General features: G+C 38.2%; 1 protein-coding gene across 1 annotated transcript; it reads left to right on the forward strand.

Moving 5' to 3' along the window:
* Positions 1-2,846: 2,846 nt before the first annotated feature.
* Positions 2,847-14,989, forward strand: TMEM144 (transmembrane protein 144; the record flags this gene model as incomplete). Its single annotated transcript, XM_081999680.1, has 11 exons — positions 2,847-2,985; positions 4,146-4,268; positions 4,665-4,764; positions 5,297-5,377; positions 7,297-7,378; positions 8,560-8,633; positions 9,545-9,663; positions 10,991-11,110; positions 11,587-11,684; positions 13,715-13,768; positions 14,906-14,989. 11 exons carry the CDS (start codon positions 2,847-2,849, stop codon positions 14,987-14,989), a joined length of 1,074 nt encoding a protein of 357 aa, XP_081855806.1.
* Positions 14,990-15,655: the final 666 nt, after the last annotated feature.

Consider the following 15,655-nt stretch of genomic DNA (forward strand, 5'->3'; position numbering starts at 1 on the left):
TTTCTGAATGCCTAAATTTAAGACTTCTCTTAGCCTCTCTGCGCCGGCAGCCGGCACCCCAGGAGAGCCCCGCCGAGCCGCCGCCATGCCGCGGCCATGCCGCGGCCTCGCCGCAGTCTGCGGCCCCGGCTGCGGGCAAAGGCCGGCGGGCGGAGCGCACGGGCCCGCCTCCACCCCGCTCCCGGACGGGGCAGCGGAGGGGGCGGGGCAGGCCGCGGCGAAAGGCGGTGCCGCGGACGGCGCAGGCCCGGGCGGGAGGCCGGAGTGGCGGGGTAGGCCTGTTTGTGAGCGCGGAGGCGGCGGGCGCGGCTGCGGCTGGCGCCGAGGTGCGCGGGCAGGGGCGGCGCGGCGAGGGCCGAGGCTCCACGGAGGGCCCAGGCGAGGGATCAACCGGTGTGGGCCCGTCCCCGGCCGCCTCTCGCTCCTCCGGCTGCGGGAGGGAGCGACATAAAACATGCCGCGGCGTTCAGCCACGGGCAGGGCGCTACGGAAAGGAAGGTGTCCGGCTGGAGGGAGGGATCTTAAGTTTCCTCTCAGGGTGCGTTGCCGAGCAGCGCTGGCCTGCCCGACCGGGGCTAGGTCTGCCCCGTCTGCGGGCAGTGTCCCGCTTGCAGCGTGGGCCTGCCCTGCGGAAGGCCGGGCGCGTTGGCGTCGCTCGGAGAAGCAACACCTGCCTACGGCGAGAGCTCAGTGGCCTGTGTGCCCTTGTTGTGTGATACCGCGTACTGAAAATACTGCCCGAAGAACGTCTTTCGAAAGCGTTCATGTTAGGGAAGAAACGTTTCTCTGGCAGCCAGTCAGGGGTCATGGTGTCACCTGAGGACGTTACTCCTACCTGTCATCCTAAAATGAGGATGAAAATATCCACCCTTAATGGCAAATAGATGATAGGAGAAATATGCAAGTAAACAATCAATGTGATGTAAAACCTCTAAAAATGCGTGTTCAATTAGCACAGTTTCTTTCTGATCTTGACAACAGTGTGGATCTACCTTGAGATGGAAGCTCTGAAGGGCAGGCTTCTTGATTTCATGCCTGCCTGTGGAGACTGTAGCGATGTGTTGCTGTTGCATTAAGCGAGCATCACAATTCGTTGTGTCTCTGTGTCAAGGAAGAAAATGGTGGCATATTTCTGAGGAAACAGTGAAAATACAGAGCACAACCTTCCAGTGAGCTAAACCAGTGAAGTTAGTAGTTTAAGGGCAATGAGTGACAACAAAATCCCACTGTCAAAATTCCTCATCAGCTTGGGAACCCCAACGTGCCCTTCAGTAAGGGCTGCTTAGTGGAAAAAAAACCTTCAATAACAGCAACAATTTCAGTTGTCTCTGCTTCAGTTTCAGATACAACTACTACATTCTGATATCTCAGCAGCTGCAGCAAGTGCTTCTGGTTTGGCATTTGGTAGCTCTAAACCTTTGGAGGCACATATGCTGCAAGTCAGTCTGGCGTATGTAGGATTTTAGAGAAGAGAAGGGGCTTTTGGTGAACTCCAAAATGCAAAGTATGTGCAAAAAATTATAGTCTTTTAATGCTGTGTGCACGTTCATTGTTTGCTCTTGACATTGGATCACACAACTGTAGAATAATTTTGCTTGGAAGGGACCTCTGGAGGTCACCTTGTTCAACTCCCTGCTTAAAGCAGTGCATCATCAAATTTAGAGCAGATAGCTCCAGGTCTTGTCTGGTTGACCTTTCTCTTGAAAGCATTAAAATGGAGTTGAAAACTGGGTCTGAAATTTAGCCAAATTTAGGTACTAAGTGCCTCAAACCTTGGAAAGTAACAGAGTTTTTAACACTCTGAATGAAGCATACTCTTCCTTGCTAAAATTGGAAGTTGTGTTTCCGTTCTATTTTTGGTGTCATGATTCTGGTTCTCATGGTTCTGATTTTTGGAAGATAAAAAGCAAGCAGAAAAGTATATTGCCCTGCAGCACACAGATTTTTCTCTTAGGAGATACAAAACTGAAATATTTTTAAAGTAACATTCCTCTATACATTAAAAAAAATCAAAAAGGCTGATAAACCACTTTAAATTTGAAAGGTTCTTAGTATTTTACCTGCACAATGACTTACTTACTTGAGTCCTACATTTGTAGAGGTACAGTGTAATCAGCTTTATTTCTATGCCCTTAACCACATCAAATTCTTCCTGTGCAAAAGCAAGCTCTTGTGCCTTACATGTCCAGTAAATGAATTAGATTTATTCACTCAGTGAGTTGAGTTTGATGTAATGAAGAAGCTGATGCAAGCCTTTATGTATCTTAATCCATTCTTCTGGTGTCACAGTGTTTCTTAGTTTGTAAAGTCAGTCTTTGAAGAAGTTCCTGACTTCTAGGCAGCGGAGCTGCAAATTCCTATAGCTTCTTCTACCAATTAAGATTTTGTCTAACCCCTACTTTTTTATACACCCCAGAGTAACCCCATTTTGGCTACAGGAATAAGGAATATTCTGGTAGAGCATTTTCCTAAAGCATCAGGGCTTCACATAGGTCTCACAGATTCAAGTCTTCATAACGTTTGAGTGCATCTCTACATTCACGTTGTTGTATGTTTTTCAGACATGCTTTTCTGTGAAGCTGATTATTAAACACACAATAGTGATTTTTTTGTGCGTCTCTCCCTAAGTTACTTTATTCATGTTTTATGGCAGCTTTTCATGGGATTCTACAGTATACTTTGCAGTTCTTTCCAGCTTTTGAGAGATTGATAAGTAGAGTCTTTTAAGTTTCAGGTTTCTGAACTGGGTTTAATACTCCACATGTTTAATTCCACTCTTTGATTTCAGAATCTGTCAGGACCTGCACCAAAACAACTCTGAAAAAAGAGGCACCTTGAGAACAAAAATGAACATCGGGAAAGCTTACAATACCTTTAACATCAGCAATGGAACGGATCTAGCTATTGGCTTTACCTCTTCCACAGTAGCTGTCCTTCTATTTGGAACAAACTTTGTGCCTGTGAAGAAATTTGATACTGGTGATGGTAAACTTATTTATATTTTTTTGTTGGTTTGGGGTTTCTTTTGCTAGTAGGAATAATGCTTTACCAGCAACTATGAAAATTTCTGTACCTGGAGTTATAAATATCACAGCCTTGGTCTATGGAGCATGTTTTAATTCCGTGCTGTTGTTAGGGTATAAAGCAATAATGTATTGGTTCAGGATGTGGCGGATCTTTAGAAGAGCCTTCTTATGTGTTGCTGTGCACTTTAACAGTGATGATGTTCATTTCATGAGCATTTCACAATGGCAAGGATTCTCAAATACATACAGTGTTATTTATACTGTAAAAGTTGTTGGGCTGTGGAGTATTGCCTTTCAATTGTGGACCAAATGCAACATAAATAAAAAATTGAAATTTTAATACTTTTATCTGGTGACTCAGTAGGAGGAAGCAATCGCTTCTATTTCTTACCTGGAGTTTTATCACTTTACTGTGCTATGTTCATGTTGTATTTGCACGTTTATACGGAGCATAGTCAAATACCAGATCCCTAGATGAATAAATCTGCCATTGTGTTATTGCAATAATAGTATCTGCAGTGCAGGCTGGATATAATCTCTCTCTCTTCTTTGTGCCAAATACAGCCCTAACAAGACAAGGCTAGTTTAGAGAAAAAGACTTAGCTCAGCTTGCATAAAGTTAAGTGATCTGCCAAGTTGACCCTTAGAGAGTCTGCAAAGGTAGAAGAGATCTGACCAAAGTTTATATCGTTCTCAATAACTTGGATTAGTGAAAAAGTCTGGTCCCTGAGCTTTGAAGGAGTTTTGTCCTGTGCAGTCATCAGTGTCAGCTGCTACTAGGGTGGTAGGAGAAGTTTGCGGTTGAATATCCTCTTTGTCAGAAGCCTGTCAAAATTTTCATGTGTTTGAGAATCGGGGCTTGTGTAAGCTTTGCCCAGCAAAGTGTCTTTTGCAGCTGTGTACAGAGAATACACAGTAGGAAAAGGCTGACAGACTTCTAACACCCCACCCTAAAGTACATCCTTTGAATGTATTGTAACATGGTTACCTGAAATTCATAAAGGAGGTGGCTACCTTTCAGGTTTTTTCTGTACTATTTTATCTATAACAGTATATTAAGAGATTCACACATGCAGTATTCTACAAGTTCTCTATTGTGTGCATTTGTTTTTTCCATAGGCATGTTTTTCCAATGGATTCTCTGTGCCTCCATATGGATAGTTTCTTTGGTGGTCAATTTAATCCAGAATTGCCCCCGGTTTTGGCCTCTGGCTATGGTTGGGGGTTTTGTGTGGGCTACAGGTAAGAATAAAGAGATTTTATTTCTTGAAACACAAAGTAATCCTAACTCTTTATAAAAAAAAAAGTGATAAAAACTTTTCTATATCTAAGGTAGTAGTTACTTGTCTTTTTTAGTCTCAGTCTTTATGGAGCATTACCCTTATAGCAAATATTATTTTATTATGCTTATTTTATAAGCAGCAAATTCACACCAAAAGTGACTTTAAAAATGGTATTGAGGAAAAATCTGTGTTTATTGTATTTATTTTTACAAAACACTGTTGCCTACCAACTTGTAGTTGCCTAAATTTATTTGCCTTCTGAACAGTCACAGAATCTAAAGCAAAAATATACAAGTCCAGTTTTTAACTTCGTTTTTAATTTTTTTTAATTTTCATTTTGGTTTTTGTATTTCAGGCAACGTCACAGTTGTCCCTATTGTTAAAACTATTGGCTTAGCTCTTGGTCTGTTGATATGGGCTTCTTTTAATTTGCTGACAGGTTGGGCAAGTTCAAGGTGAGTATGTTTCAGTCTTGTCATACACAATTAATGTTGCCAATCATTAATAAATGCAGTGAAAACACTATCACCAATAAAGAGGATTTATCATATATATAAGATCTTTTTCCCTGCAAAGTACTCAGGTTAATTATTTAATCTTTTTGTTTTCCTCTGTCTCAGGAGGAAGAAGGATGCCCCATGATGTTCATTAACATAATTGAGTGAATAAATAATGTATTTGTTAATGTAAAACTAGTACACTGTCTGTATTTTTTCTTCTACAGCATGGGCTGATAAAATAGTATAAATTAATTTCAATTTTTAAATACCCAGATTTAAAAAAAATCAATGTAAATTAAATTAGTTTAAAGATTATTTTTGTAAAGTAGATGTAGCTTTTTGCAAGTCAACTGAAGCACCGATCCAATATTGCAAATATAAACTTAAGCAGAACTATTTGCATGAGTAAAGATTCCCAAGACTGGGTTATAATTTTAGTATATGTATGCAGTGAGTGCAACGAAGTGAAACCGGTTAAACATTCCAGGTTTGGTTGGTTTGGAATTGACCCAGAAGAAGTATCAAGACCAATCTTAAATTATATTGGAGCTGGACTTTCACTAATAAGGTAAAAATTTATTCTTATAATAAATTTCTGTAACGTAAAATATCATGTATTTAATAACCACAGGGACAATTTAACTAGAGGGCAAATGCAGATTTTCTGCAGACTTACTGCAGAATTTATGAGTCGTCCAGTTGTAAGTGTTGCAATTCAGAATAGAAACATACATGGTGTCCAGTACAGTCATGAAACTGTTACTCATAAACACAGAAGTATATTTTTATGCTGGTAGGCATGTTCAAGGCAAAGCAGTGATGCACTGATTGTCCCCCTAGCCAGATTATTCAAATGGTTCACTTTCCTTAAAGTTTGTGAGAGAGGAAAAACTGACAAGAATGATCTTGGTGAGAAAACCTCTGTGAGATTTCCAATCTGGCTTCACTCAGGGTACAAATTCTGCCTCGTGGCTGTAGAATATGCCACAGGACCCCTTCCCAGATTCTTCAGGGTCCATGAAAAGCCAGAGGCTTTGCATTATCTCTTGTCCTTAATAGCTCCCTGTCTTGTACCTCTTAAGCCACACTTAAAACTCACAAACAGTGGCTTCATTTGCGATCTTCAGAAGGACTTACACTCTTATCTTTTGTTTATTATTTGTGTGAGTGCGCATCTTGGTCCAAAGACAGAGGAAAGAGGATCTTTGTTACGCAGCAGTGTCCTTGCTTTCCAGCTGGGTGGCCAGGAAGGTCTTTTTAAGAACATGACGTTCGCCCTAAATCCGAGGAGCAGTAGGCTTGCCATAAGCATGCTCAGCAGCAGATGCATGTAATGCCTTTAGGAAAAGAAGGGTGTGAGAATATGGAGCCATTCTTGATTGCAAGGAGAGAGCTGCTGCATTAGATTCATGAATTTTGCTTCCACTCTTCCTCTTTCCTAAGAGTCTGCAGCTTTTTACCCATTACCATTACATGTAGCACGTGACTTTGTGAGGTACTTGCAAAATAGTAACAGTACTGCTGTTCCTGACTGATTAATTCATTCGGCTCACCACCTGCTTCCTGCCTCTTTCTGAGATATGATGGAGAAGTGATCAACAGGGAAAAAGATTATGCCCAAACGTGTTTTCCTGGCCAGCTTCACAAAGCCAGTGTATGTTGCTCTGCAGAGCTCAGAAGCATTTCATTTTAGCCTCCTATATTGAACCTGTATACATTTGTCTAGTCCCTCTGGAGGAAGCTGACATCCTTTTATATCTATCCTTATTCCTTCAGAAGGAGATGAATCACTCTTCAAATGGAGACATTCTGTTTACAGTTATGAGAAGGAATTCCCAAATCATTAAAATACCTTTCATTAAAAATATATATATATATGTATATCTCCTGCCAGTTCAGATTTACAGGTATTTACCTGATTTCCTGGAGCTGGGGGTATAAGTAGTAATGTTACCCTTTCTTCTTCATTTTATTCACTTAGTGCACTGGAGCACCACTGAGCAATACCTCTTCTCCTTCCACATACACATGAGGCCCTGCAGGAGCAGAATTCCCCCACTCGCATTTCATAGAAGACTAACATTTTTCCTTGAGCACAGAGCCCATTCTGTGCAGGTTTGAGCTGTTCCATATAGAATTTTCATGCAGATACCCTGTTGTATGTGTAGTTTAGTACAAAAGGGCACTGTTAACTAAAGCAACTGTTGCTAGCGTGTGGTTGTAACTACACACTGTAAAAAAAGAGACATTTCAATAGAAGAGAGATCTAGAAAGTGATACAAAGACTAATTTATTTACTTACTTTCACTTAAGTTGTTTGTTAAGACTGTTAGAAGCAATTGCGTTTTTAAAATATATTGAAGTGACTCTATGGCAATAATGAGAATAAAGTAATATGCCTTCAAATATAACTTTTGTCTCTGGATAGTAAATGTTACATCCTTACGAGCTGACATGGTATTTATTGGTGTCTTTTTCTCTTCTGAGTGCTGTCATATTTCTTTTTATAAAAACTGAAGTCCAGAGTTCTTCAGCTTCATTAGAAAGTACACCTTTACTGAGAGAAAGTGTAAGTACTCTACAGTTGTTACTTTACAGCAGTGAAAGTGCATACCCATTTAAAAACAAAAAATTTGCTTAATGTTAACCAGATTTGCTAGGTTTTGTGGTAGGCTACATAAAACTGCATAAATATGCATTGATTGTATTTAATTTGTGGATCCAGTTGAATGTGAGCGACAGAAAAGGTTTTCCCACGTGTTCTTTCTCTATTGTCAGCCTTAAATGGCTTAGAAGTCCGTTTTCATTATGACAGAGGTTATATAAAAGACAAAGTGTATTACTTTCCTGTCTGAGAAGAGGAAGAAATTTTCATTAAAACTTAAGTATCAAACTAGGAGGGTGCTTAGATGAAAAGGAACAGGGTGTATAACTCTTATCCACCAGATTTTTGCGACATTACAGAGTCAGAAGACTGTCAAGAGTTGCTGATTCTCAGCATCAGCTGTGGCACAGGTTGGAGGCCAAGGAGGGGTACCAGATTGGCTGTTGCTCCTTCAGGAGCCCAAAGAATGCAACAAAAGTTGGAGAACAGTAAGCTCCTACAACTATTGTGCCTTATTCTTGTAGGTCAGTGATGCATCATCTCAGTTGCTACCTGAACAGAGATCCCTGCAGAGTTTTGTAGCTGTGCTCAATGCTCACTAGAGGTTCCAATCTACCAGAGAAAATCGCAGAAGACAGTCTGGTTGCAGGATTAGAGTAAAGGGGTGTTGCAGTTTGTTTATGCTGCAGACAGGAGTGTTAATTTCCCTGTTTGCAAATAGTCCTAATATTCTGATAGTAACACCAGAGTTACCAATATAAGTCAAAAACACATCATCAGTAAAGGCTATAGATTAAGTCATTCATCAAATTTAATGAAGGCTGAGTTTTGAAAGTCAGATCTACCTGCATGCAGATTTAAAAAAAAATGCTAGTGAGTGCTCTGTTATGTAGTAAACCCAAAGTCCGTATCCAAACTCGTAAACTTTGAGGTAGGTAGATCCAATTATTATTTTTTTATTTAAAGAAAATATATATTTTCCTTTCTTCAGAGTATTTCTGTAAATTCCTATTGTTTCTCCTTCCATTTTCATTTTGTTTTCCTAGACCAAAACTGTTCTGTGTAATACAATGTTTTAGATTTAAAAAAAGAAAAACAACTAAAGAAACAAACAACCCTGAGTGAAAACTCATGTTTTTCTGCAGTCTATTAATGTTTCTGAAGATGCCTCTGATGATTCATGGGTGAACAGATTTTCTCCAGCAAAAAAAAGACTCATGTAAGTTATTAACAGTTCTTTTATTGGTGCAGGCCAAGTAGCTGGAGAAAGTAGTTGAACACAGACAAAGAGCAGAATTTGTGTCCTGTGACTTTCCTAGCACAGTCATGCACTAACAGATCTTGAAGTACTAGACTAGTGTGCATATCTATATATGAATAGCTGCTCAATTTATTAGATTTTTCCCTTCACACTGTTAAGTGTGCTTTACCTTATCAAGTATCAGTTACTACTACAAAACAACAGCATTTGCAAAGTAAATAGCAATAGCAACTAAGTAATTACAGAGCTGGTTTTTATCACCTGGTTGATTAGCCTCCAGCATGGAAGGAGCCTATACTAATAACATGCTTCCAGGTGTGGTTTTCAAGTGAATACATCTGGAGAAGGCAAGGCAGTATGCTAAGGAGACAGCAGAAGTGCTCCAAAGTGGAAGCAGCAGCTAGTAAGGGGCCGGTGTGGGGAGAGGAGACAGCCAAGAGCACAGCAGTCTGGAGGTGGAGGAGGAGACGATGGAGGCAATGAACCTGGGAGTAGTTATTAAGAATGTATAGACTGCAACAGTGAAGCTGACAGTGGGAGCATTTTAACTATGTTTTTTGTTGGTTTTCTCCTAGCTCTGCTTTTAGGGGATCCTAGTTCATTGATTTTCTTGTCATTAATCTAGAATGAGGGTCTTTGGGCAGGAATTGTCTGTGTTACTTGGCCACAAGGTATAGGTAAACTAGGTTACTACATTGAACCACTTCTACACTAGAAAATAAAAATGTGCTAAAATGTATTATTTTTGTACTGTTGCTAGCAATTTTCATATGATACAGAGTCTTTAACTGCAATACTGGACTTAAGTGTATTGTCTACTTCCCTAATTAATGCTACGATATTTTCTCTGATTTTTGTTCTTTTTAAAGAGGATGTAGCCTGGCTGTAGTAGCTGGAATACTCTATGGTTCCAGTTTTGTACCAGTACTTTACATCAAGGACCATGGAAGAAGAAATGAAACTATATACACAGGAGCAAGTCAATTTGGTAAAGGCTAATAGGTCACTTCCATTTTATTGCATCAGTATATTGTGGTCTGCTTTCATAAAGGCATAGAGTGAAATTCTTGATACGCCTGGATATATACCATGATAATTTATCCATTCTGCACTGTTACATGTTGTTGTAATCATAGTATTAGTAATCCCTTTTTCCCAGAGGTGAATTACAGCATTAAAAGAACAATGAGAAACAGCCCAGAGGATACCACACTGAACTTACAGTATTTAATGCCTTCTGAAACATAGCTAGCATTCCCAAAATACAAAGCTCATATGCCTGGAACATGAGGTAGACAAGGACACAAGCTGTATCAACTGACTAATTAGTACATCAGTAAAGGAAGAGAAGTGTGATGATAATTGATGAGCAGAAGAGATATATAACAACATAAGTAGTTAAAACTTTGTCGTTTTTTAAATGGAAACCTTTTAACATAAGCCTAATCGCCAGTTTCAAACATTTCCTCAGAAACATTTTCCTTAAGATTTAGTGTATAGTCTATCAGGTGATACCAGCAGCAGCTTAAGAGCAAACTATTGCTGAGGCAGTGTAATGTTGCCATTAAGAAATAGTTTGTCATATCACATAAAATTTCTCTTGAATACTACAACTTCTATATTCCCCAGCTAGATAAAACAGATGTTACTATTATTGTAGCTGCCTTTCCTGTTGAGGATTTATGACTCCAAGGAGATAGAGATCACCTTGCTACATGCTTCTGCTTTACCATATTGGAAGTATTCGCTTTAGCTCATACCAAGTCCATAAAGGATTTGTTATTGTTAATGGTTATAGTGATCAAAACTGTGATATGTTCTTCAAGATTAAAAAAAGGACAAAACTGAGCCGTGTTTAGCTTACACAGTACATAGAGTTGTCTTGCCCTTAAATGTACAGAAAAGAAACAAGGCTTTATAGAGGAATACAAATGTAGCTGGTCAAGAGAGGATGTAGTTATGTAAAATCCCCACCACTGTTTTGTAGCCTCACCTGAGGTTTTTCTTAAGTTTTTAATAAATTCTGTAGTTTGACTAACAGAGTTTGAAAATAACAACTCACAGAAATGCATAAAAGCTTGTGACAAATGCTATGTCAACGCAGCAGTTAATTCATGTTTAATATATGTGTGATTGACCAAATCCATCCACAGTCAGCCTGGCAGCTGTATTCATCACAATCACAATTGAATTTGAGTTGTTAGCAGTAGCACCTTATGTGTTTTTGGCTGTGTGAATGCTATCAGTGAAATAAATTGAGTTAAAATTAATAACTGATGTTTTAAACTGATACAATTTTGTCATTTCTTTTTCAGATTTAGATTATGTTTTTGCACACTTCAGTGGAATATTTCTTACAAGTACCATCTACTTTTTGATCTACTGTGTAGTCAGGAAAAATAGACCTAATGTTTATCCCCAAGCTATATTGCCAGGTATGACTGGTTTTTAAATTAGCAATTAATTTCAGTTACTTCTTCTGGCTGTTTTGCAGTGATTAGTTCAAGCTATGTAGTTCGCCTTTTAAGTCTCTTCATTTGACTTTTTATCTTTTTTGAAAGATCGGTCCTATTAGGTTAATTAATTAAGGCTAGGAGACAATGACAAATTTTGTTCTAATTTGAAATTAAAACAAAATGATACTGCATGCGGTGGATTTTGAAAAACTGACTCTGCCAGAAGAAAGAGCACATTGCCCAGAAAATTGTGAACTTTAATTTGCTACTTCAGCTGGAGTAGCTGATTTTATCCCTTGAGCTTTGGTTTAGATTATGAGAGCCAGCTTGTTGAAGTAGTTAACATACTGAAATGCATACATACAGTTTCTGTATTATGCTGTAAATATAAATGTTCCACAAATTGCTGTCCATACCTTGCTGTGCATGTTTTTGATTGGGATATATTTTTCTAGGGTTTGTTTCTGGTGTGCTTTGGGCAATAGCCAATTGCTGCTGGTTCATAGCCAATCACTATCTCAGTGCTGTGGTCAGCTTTCCAATAATTACTGCAGTAAGTATATAAAAAATAAAATCTGTGACTAGAATTAAAAGTGAAGGGTTTCCCCCCCATGTTTGTGGAATTAAGTTGAAATTATGATGTGTTGAAATTATAATGTGTCTAGAGCATTTTAATCAAGAGTATACATTGCCTCCTCTTCTACTTGTTTGTGCTAGCCTTTGTTTTTTTAGTAACATACATGACTCTGACAAGCACCATCATGGTGAATGCCAAGCATAAAATAATAAAGGAACTGAAAGTGTGAGTCTTTAGGTTATGTAAAAGCCAAAGTGCTGTAACCAGAACTATATCAATATTAAATAGAAAACTGAAATGATTAAAAGAAGTGTTTTATGCTTTCATCCCAGTGAGTACATTTTGTTCTGGGTGTTTTCATTTGTGATTTTTATGCTCTAGCAGTCCTTTTGCTTAGTTAAATCAGATATTTTTTCTTTTTACAGTTCTTGAACACACACGGATTATGTATTGCTGAAAATAATGTTCTTATGCAAATGAGGCGAAAAATAGGTTGCCCTGTTTTGTCTGTTCTATTCCTATTTTTATGATACTGTACCTTTAAAACACTGTTAATTTCCAGAAGCTGCATAAATTCCATCACTAGGTAAAAATAAACTTTGCCTTTACTCTCTTGCCAGTCTACTAGATGGTGCTGCAAAGGTGGATAACTTCTGGCAAATGAAAGTTCATAAATATCAAAAACAAAGTTTTGCTGAACAGCTGTATTTTGGAAGCAAACTAACGAAACAACGTTAATAAGGATTAAGCTTTGCCTCAAGATGCAGTAAATCAGAATAAACTCTGCAGTATGCAATGAAAAAAAAGACTTGGGATCATTCTAATTAGAAATTGAAGGATTAATGGAAAGCAGCTTTAGTAACTCTGTTATCAGTATGCCTAAAGGGCAAGGATATAAAATGACAAAATGAAAATTTTAAGGACAGCACTGATGAGAAACTGCCTGTCTGGACCACAGGTTTGCAACTGCTGCTTTACCTCATCCTAGAGAGAATTTCAGGCAGTGATGCATCACATCCCATTAACAATTTGTTACATTTATAAAATGCATTCTTCTTGCAGCATACATTATCTAGAAGGTGAAATAACATCTTATCTATTATTCAAATAATAGTTGGCAATTTCACTAGGAAACAGCACCTACAAATACATTCAGCATGAGACACTATTTCCTGCTGACCTAAATCTGTATTCTACCAGTGGTACTGAAGATGGAGAGAAGATCACTGTCCAAACATCTGTCAAGTGTTTCTGAGAGCAGCTCTAATGGGAAGCATTAACAGAGCCAATTTTTGCTTCATATTCAGTTCATATTTTCTCAGCAGTCATGAAAATTCAGATCATTGCTCCCACAGGGGAAAAACTGTATTATCAGGAGTGCCTGGAAATTGTCGTTGTGTGTTACTGTTTGCTGTTAACTAAGAAATCTGTATGACAACATCACAGATAATCAGTAGTTTTCCTGACCTGTCTAGCAGGCTGGCTTTGCTTTGTCCAGATGCCTGCTGTACAGGAAATACATTTATGTTCCTGTCTCTTGATATCATACTGACCAATAAAATCAAACATTGTCTGATTAGTTAGTCATGCTAATACAGGAAATGTTAGGAATGTCCATGGTAGCTGCCAATAAACGTGAATAGTCCTCCGAAATGTGGTAACGTTGTGGACTGAAGTTTGGACTGAAGTGAGGCATATTATTTGAAGCCTATTAAAAGAACGAATAATAGCCAGTGCAGTTTCCACAGTGTAATGTAGAAAGAAATTGTGCCTTCTCTCAAAAATACAGTCTCTGGCCTCTTTAGCCCTTCTGGAAGATTTTATTGTGTCTTACTTTGTAAAGATTTCAGTGATGTTAATGCTTTTGCCATGAATGCCGTAATTATATAGAATGGAAAGACCTAAGCTTGTAACCCAGACAAAATTCATCCACGCTGAGAACAATAATGAGAAGGCAGCACATTTTAATAAAATGCTGTAATGTACAATTGAATCTTATTCTTTAGGGTCCTGGCCTTGTTGCTGCAATGTGGGGAGTCCTTGTATTTAAAGAAATCAAGGTAATCGTATTAGGTCACTTACCTAGTCTCTCTTGCTTGTGTCTAGCTCTAGGAATAGCATGACTTAGTATATAGCTCGCGCTCTTGGATTTCTCCTCCTTACAAGTATTGCATTATGAAGCTGAAAGTCATCTCATGCACTACTAAGTTTTCCAAGACAGGTGAAGAACTGTGAACAATTTTGACAGGGATGAAGATTTGAATTTCATAGCTGTGTGAGCAGCAGTGGGGGTAAATGAAGACAGTGGCAAGGCCAGGAGGCAGGATGCCAAGCAGAGCCTCAAAACTATCTTTATTTGAGCCAGTTCTTTCAGTGGGGGCAGGGGAATGAGCAGTTGTCCTAATAATCACATAAGTAGATTAGATTTTTAGGGTCAGATTCACCAAAGGACCAAAAAATGAGACAAGAGGTTAGTTGGTCTTGCTAATTACAGTATAATGGAGATTCCTAAACTGGTATGACAGTGATTGCCTAGAAGAGGCTAATTTACACTAATGCATGTTAACATATATGGCAGAAATTATTTTTCTAGTGGAATTTGAAGCACTGAGCACTAGCACGTTCCCTTAGCTAATCTGTCCAGGATCCTGGATTAGGTACCTAATTTCTCATCAGAGATCATCTTCCCCAGTATTTTTGGTGACTGTGTAAAATGCGTTGGGCATCCTTGGATTAGGAATTAGAAGTTCTCCTTTATCTTTCCCACTGCAGATTAATGTTGCAGCACTCTAGAAGACTATCATCTTCATTATCCAAATCTTTATGACTCACCAAACCTCTCATCATTTTCATGCATTTTAGAATAGTCTCTGCCTAAGTGCTTACTGCTTAAAACTAATCTGAAAATAGACAAAGGCCTTGAAAAATACTTTTTAAAATTGTGGAATTAATTTTGTGAATGTTTTACTAAATATATGGCATCATAGATTCCTTGTATTAAACTGTTTTGAACAACAAATACGTTACAAACATTATATGAAATGAAATGGTATAAGATGTACAATTTCATGTAAAAAATTTACTAATTTTGTTATAAAATTAAACACTAGTTCTTTATTTTACCTTTTTTTTTTTTGTGAAGTGATACCTATTATGACAACACTATATTTTTTCTTTTTCTCTCCATTTTTATCCAGGGACTGAAAAACTATGTGTTGCTCTCAGTAGCGTTTTGCATCATTTTGGCTGGATCACTCTCCACGGCTTTTTCTAAAGTTTGAAAGGATGTTCTGGACCAGTAGATGGTGCTACTGTGTAATATAATCAGAAAGACAATATTGGTATATCGCAATACGTAGTAATTTTCAAAATGTATGTCCAGCTTTTACGCTAACTTGTGTCAGGCAAGTGAAAAAGAAAACCTTTGCTAAATGTTCCTATTTGGCATGAAAGAAAATCTGGAAATGTTTGTTTCTGCATTTCTTGGAACAGTAAGAATATCAAAGGATTTTATTCAATGGAGCTAAATGATTTTATAGTTACTAATTACTTTTTTTCTGGTTCAGGTACTAAACTTCATGTCATCATAAATTGTAGTTCACTGTTGTGATGGTGGATAAATGGATTTTAATTCTTAGTCTGTAATATTGTATGTATTTGCAAGCTGATTTTGTTTTATTACAACACTCTGTCTTACTGACTTGGATGTAACATATGTCTTGGAATATTCTTTATGGAACTGATACGCATGAAGTTGTGCAGCATTTTTTTACTTCAAAGCATTATGCTTTAAAGTCACCAGTTTACATAAAAACTTTATCCAATCTTTCCTTTCTTTGAAGGAAATAGAGAGAAAAAAAAGGTGCTGTAAAATAAATTACTTGTGTTTACTGCTAAACGGTTTGTTTAGTTGCAAGAACATTATGTAGAAATCATCACCAGGATGC

Source organism: Phaethon aethereus (assembly GCF_964289735.1).
Source record: "Phaethon aethereus genome assembly, chromosome: 4".
Taxonomy (NCBI): domain Eukaryota; kingdom Metazoa; phylum Chordata; class Aves; order Phaethontiformes; family Phaethontidae; genus Phaethon; species Phaethon aethereus.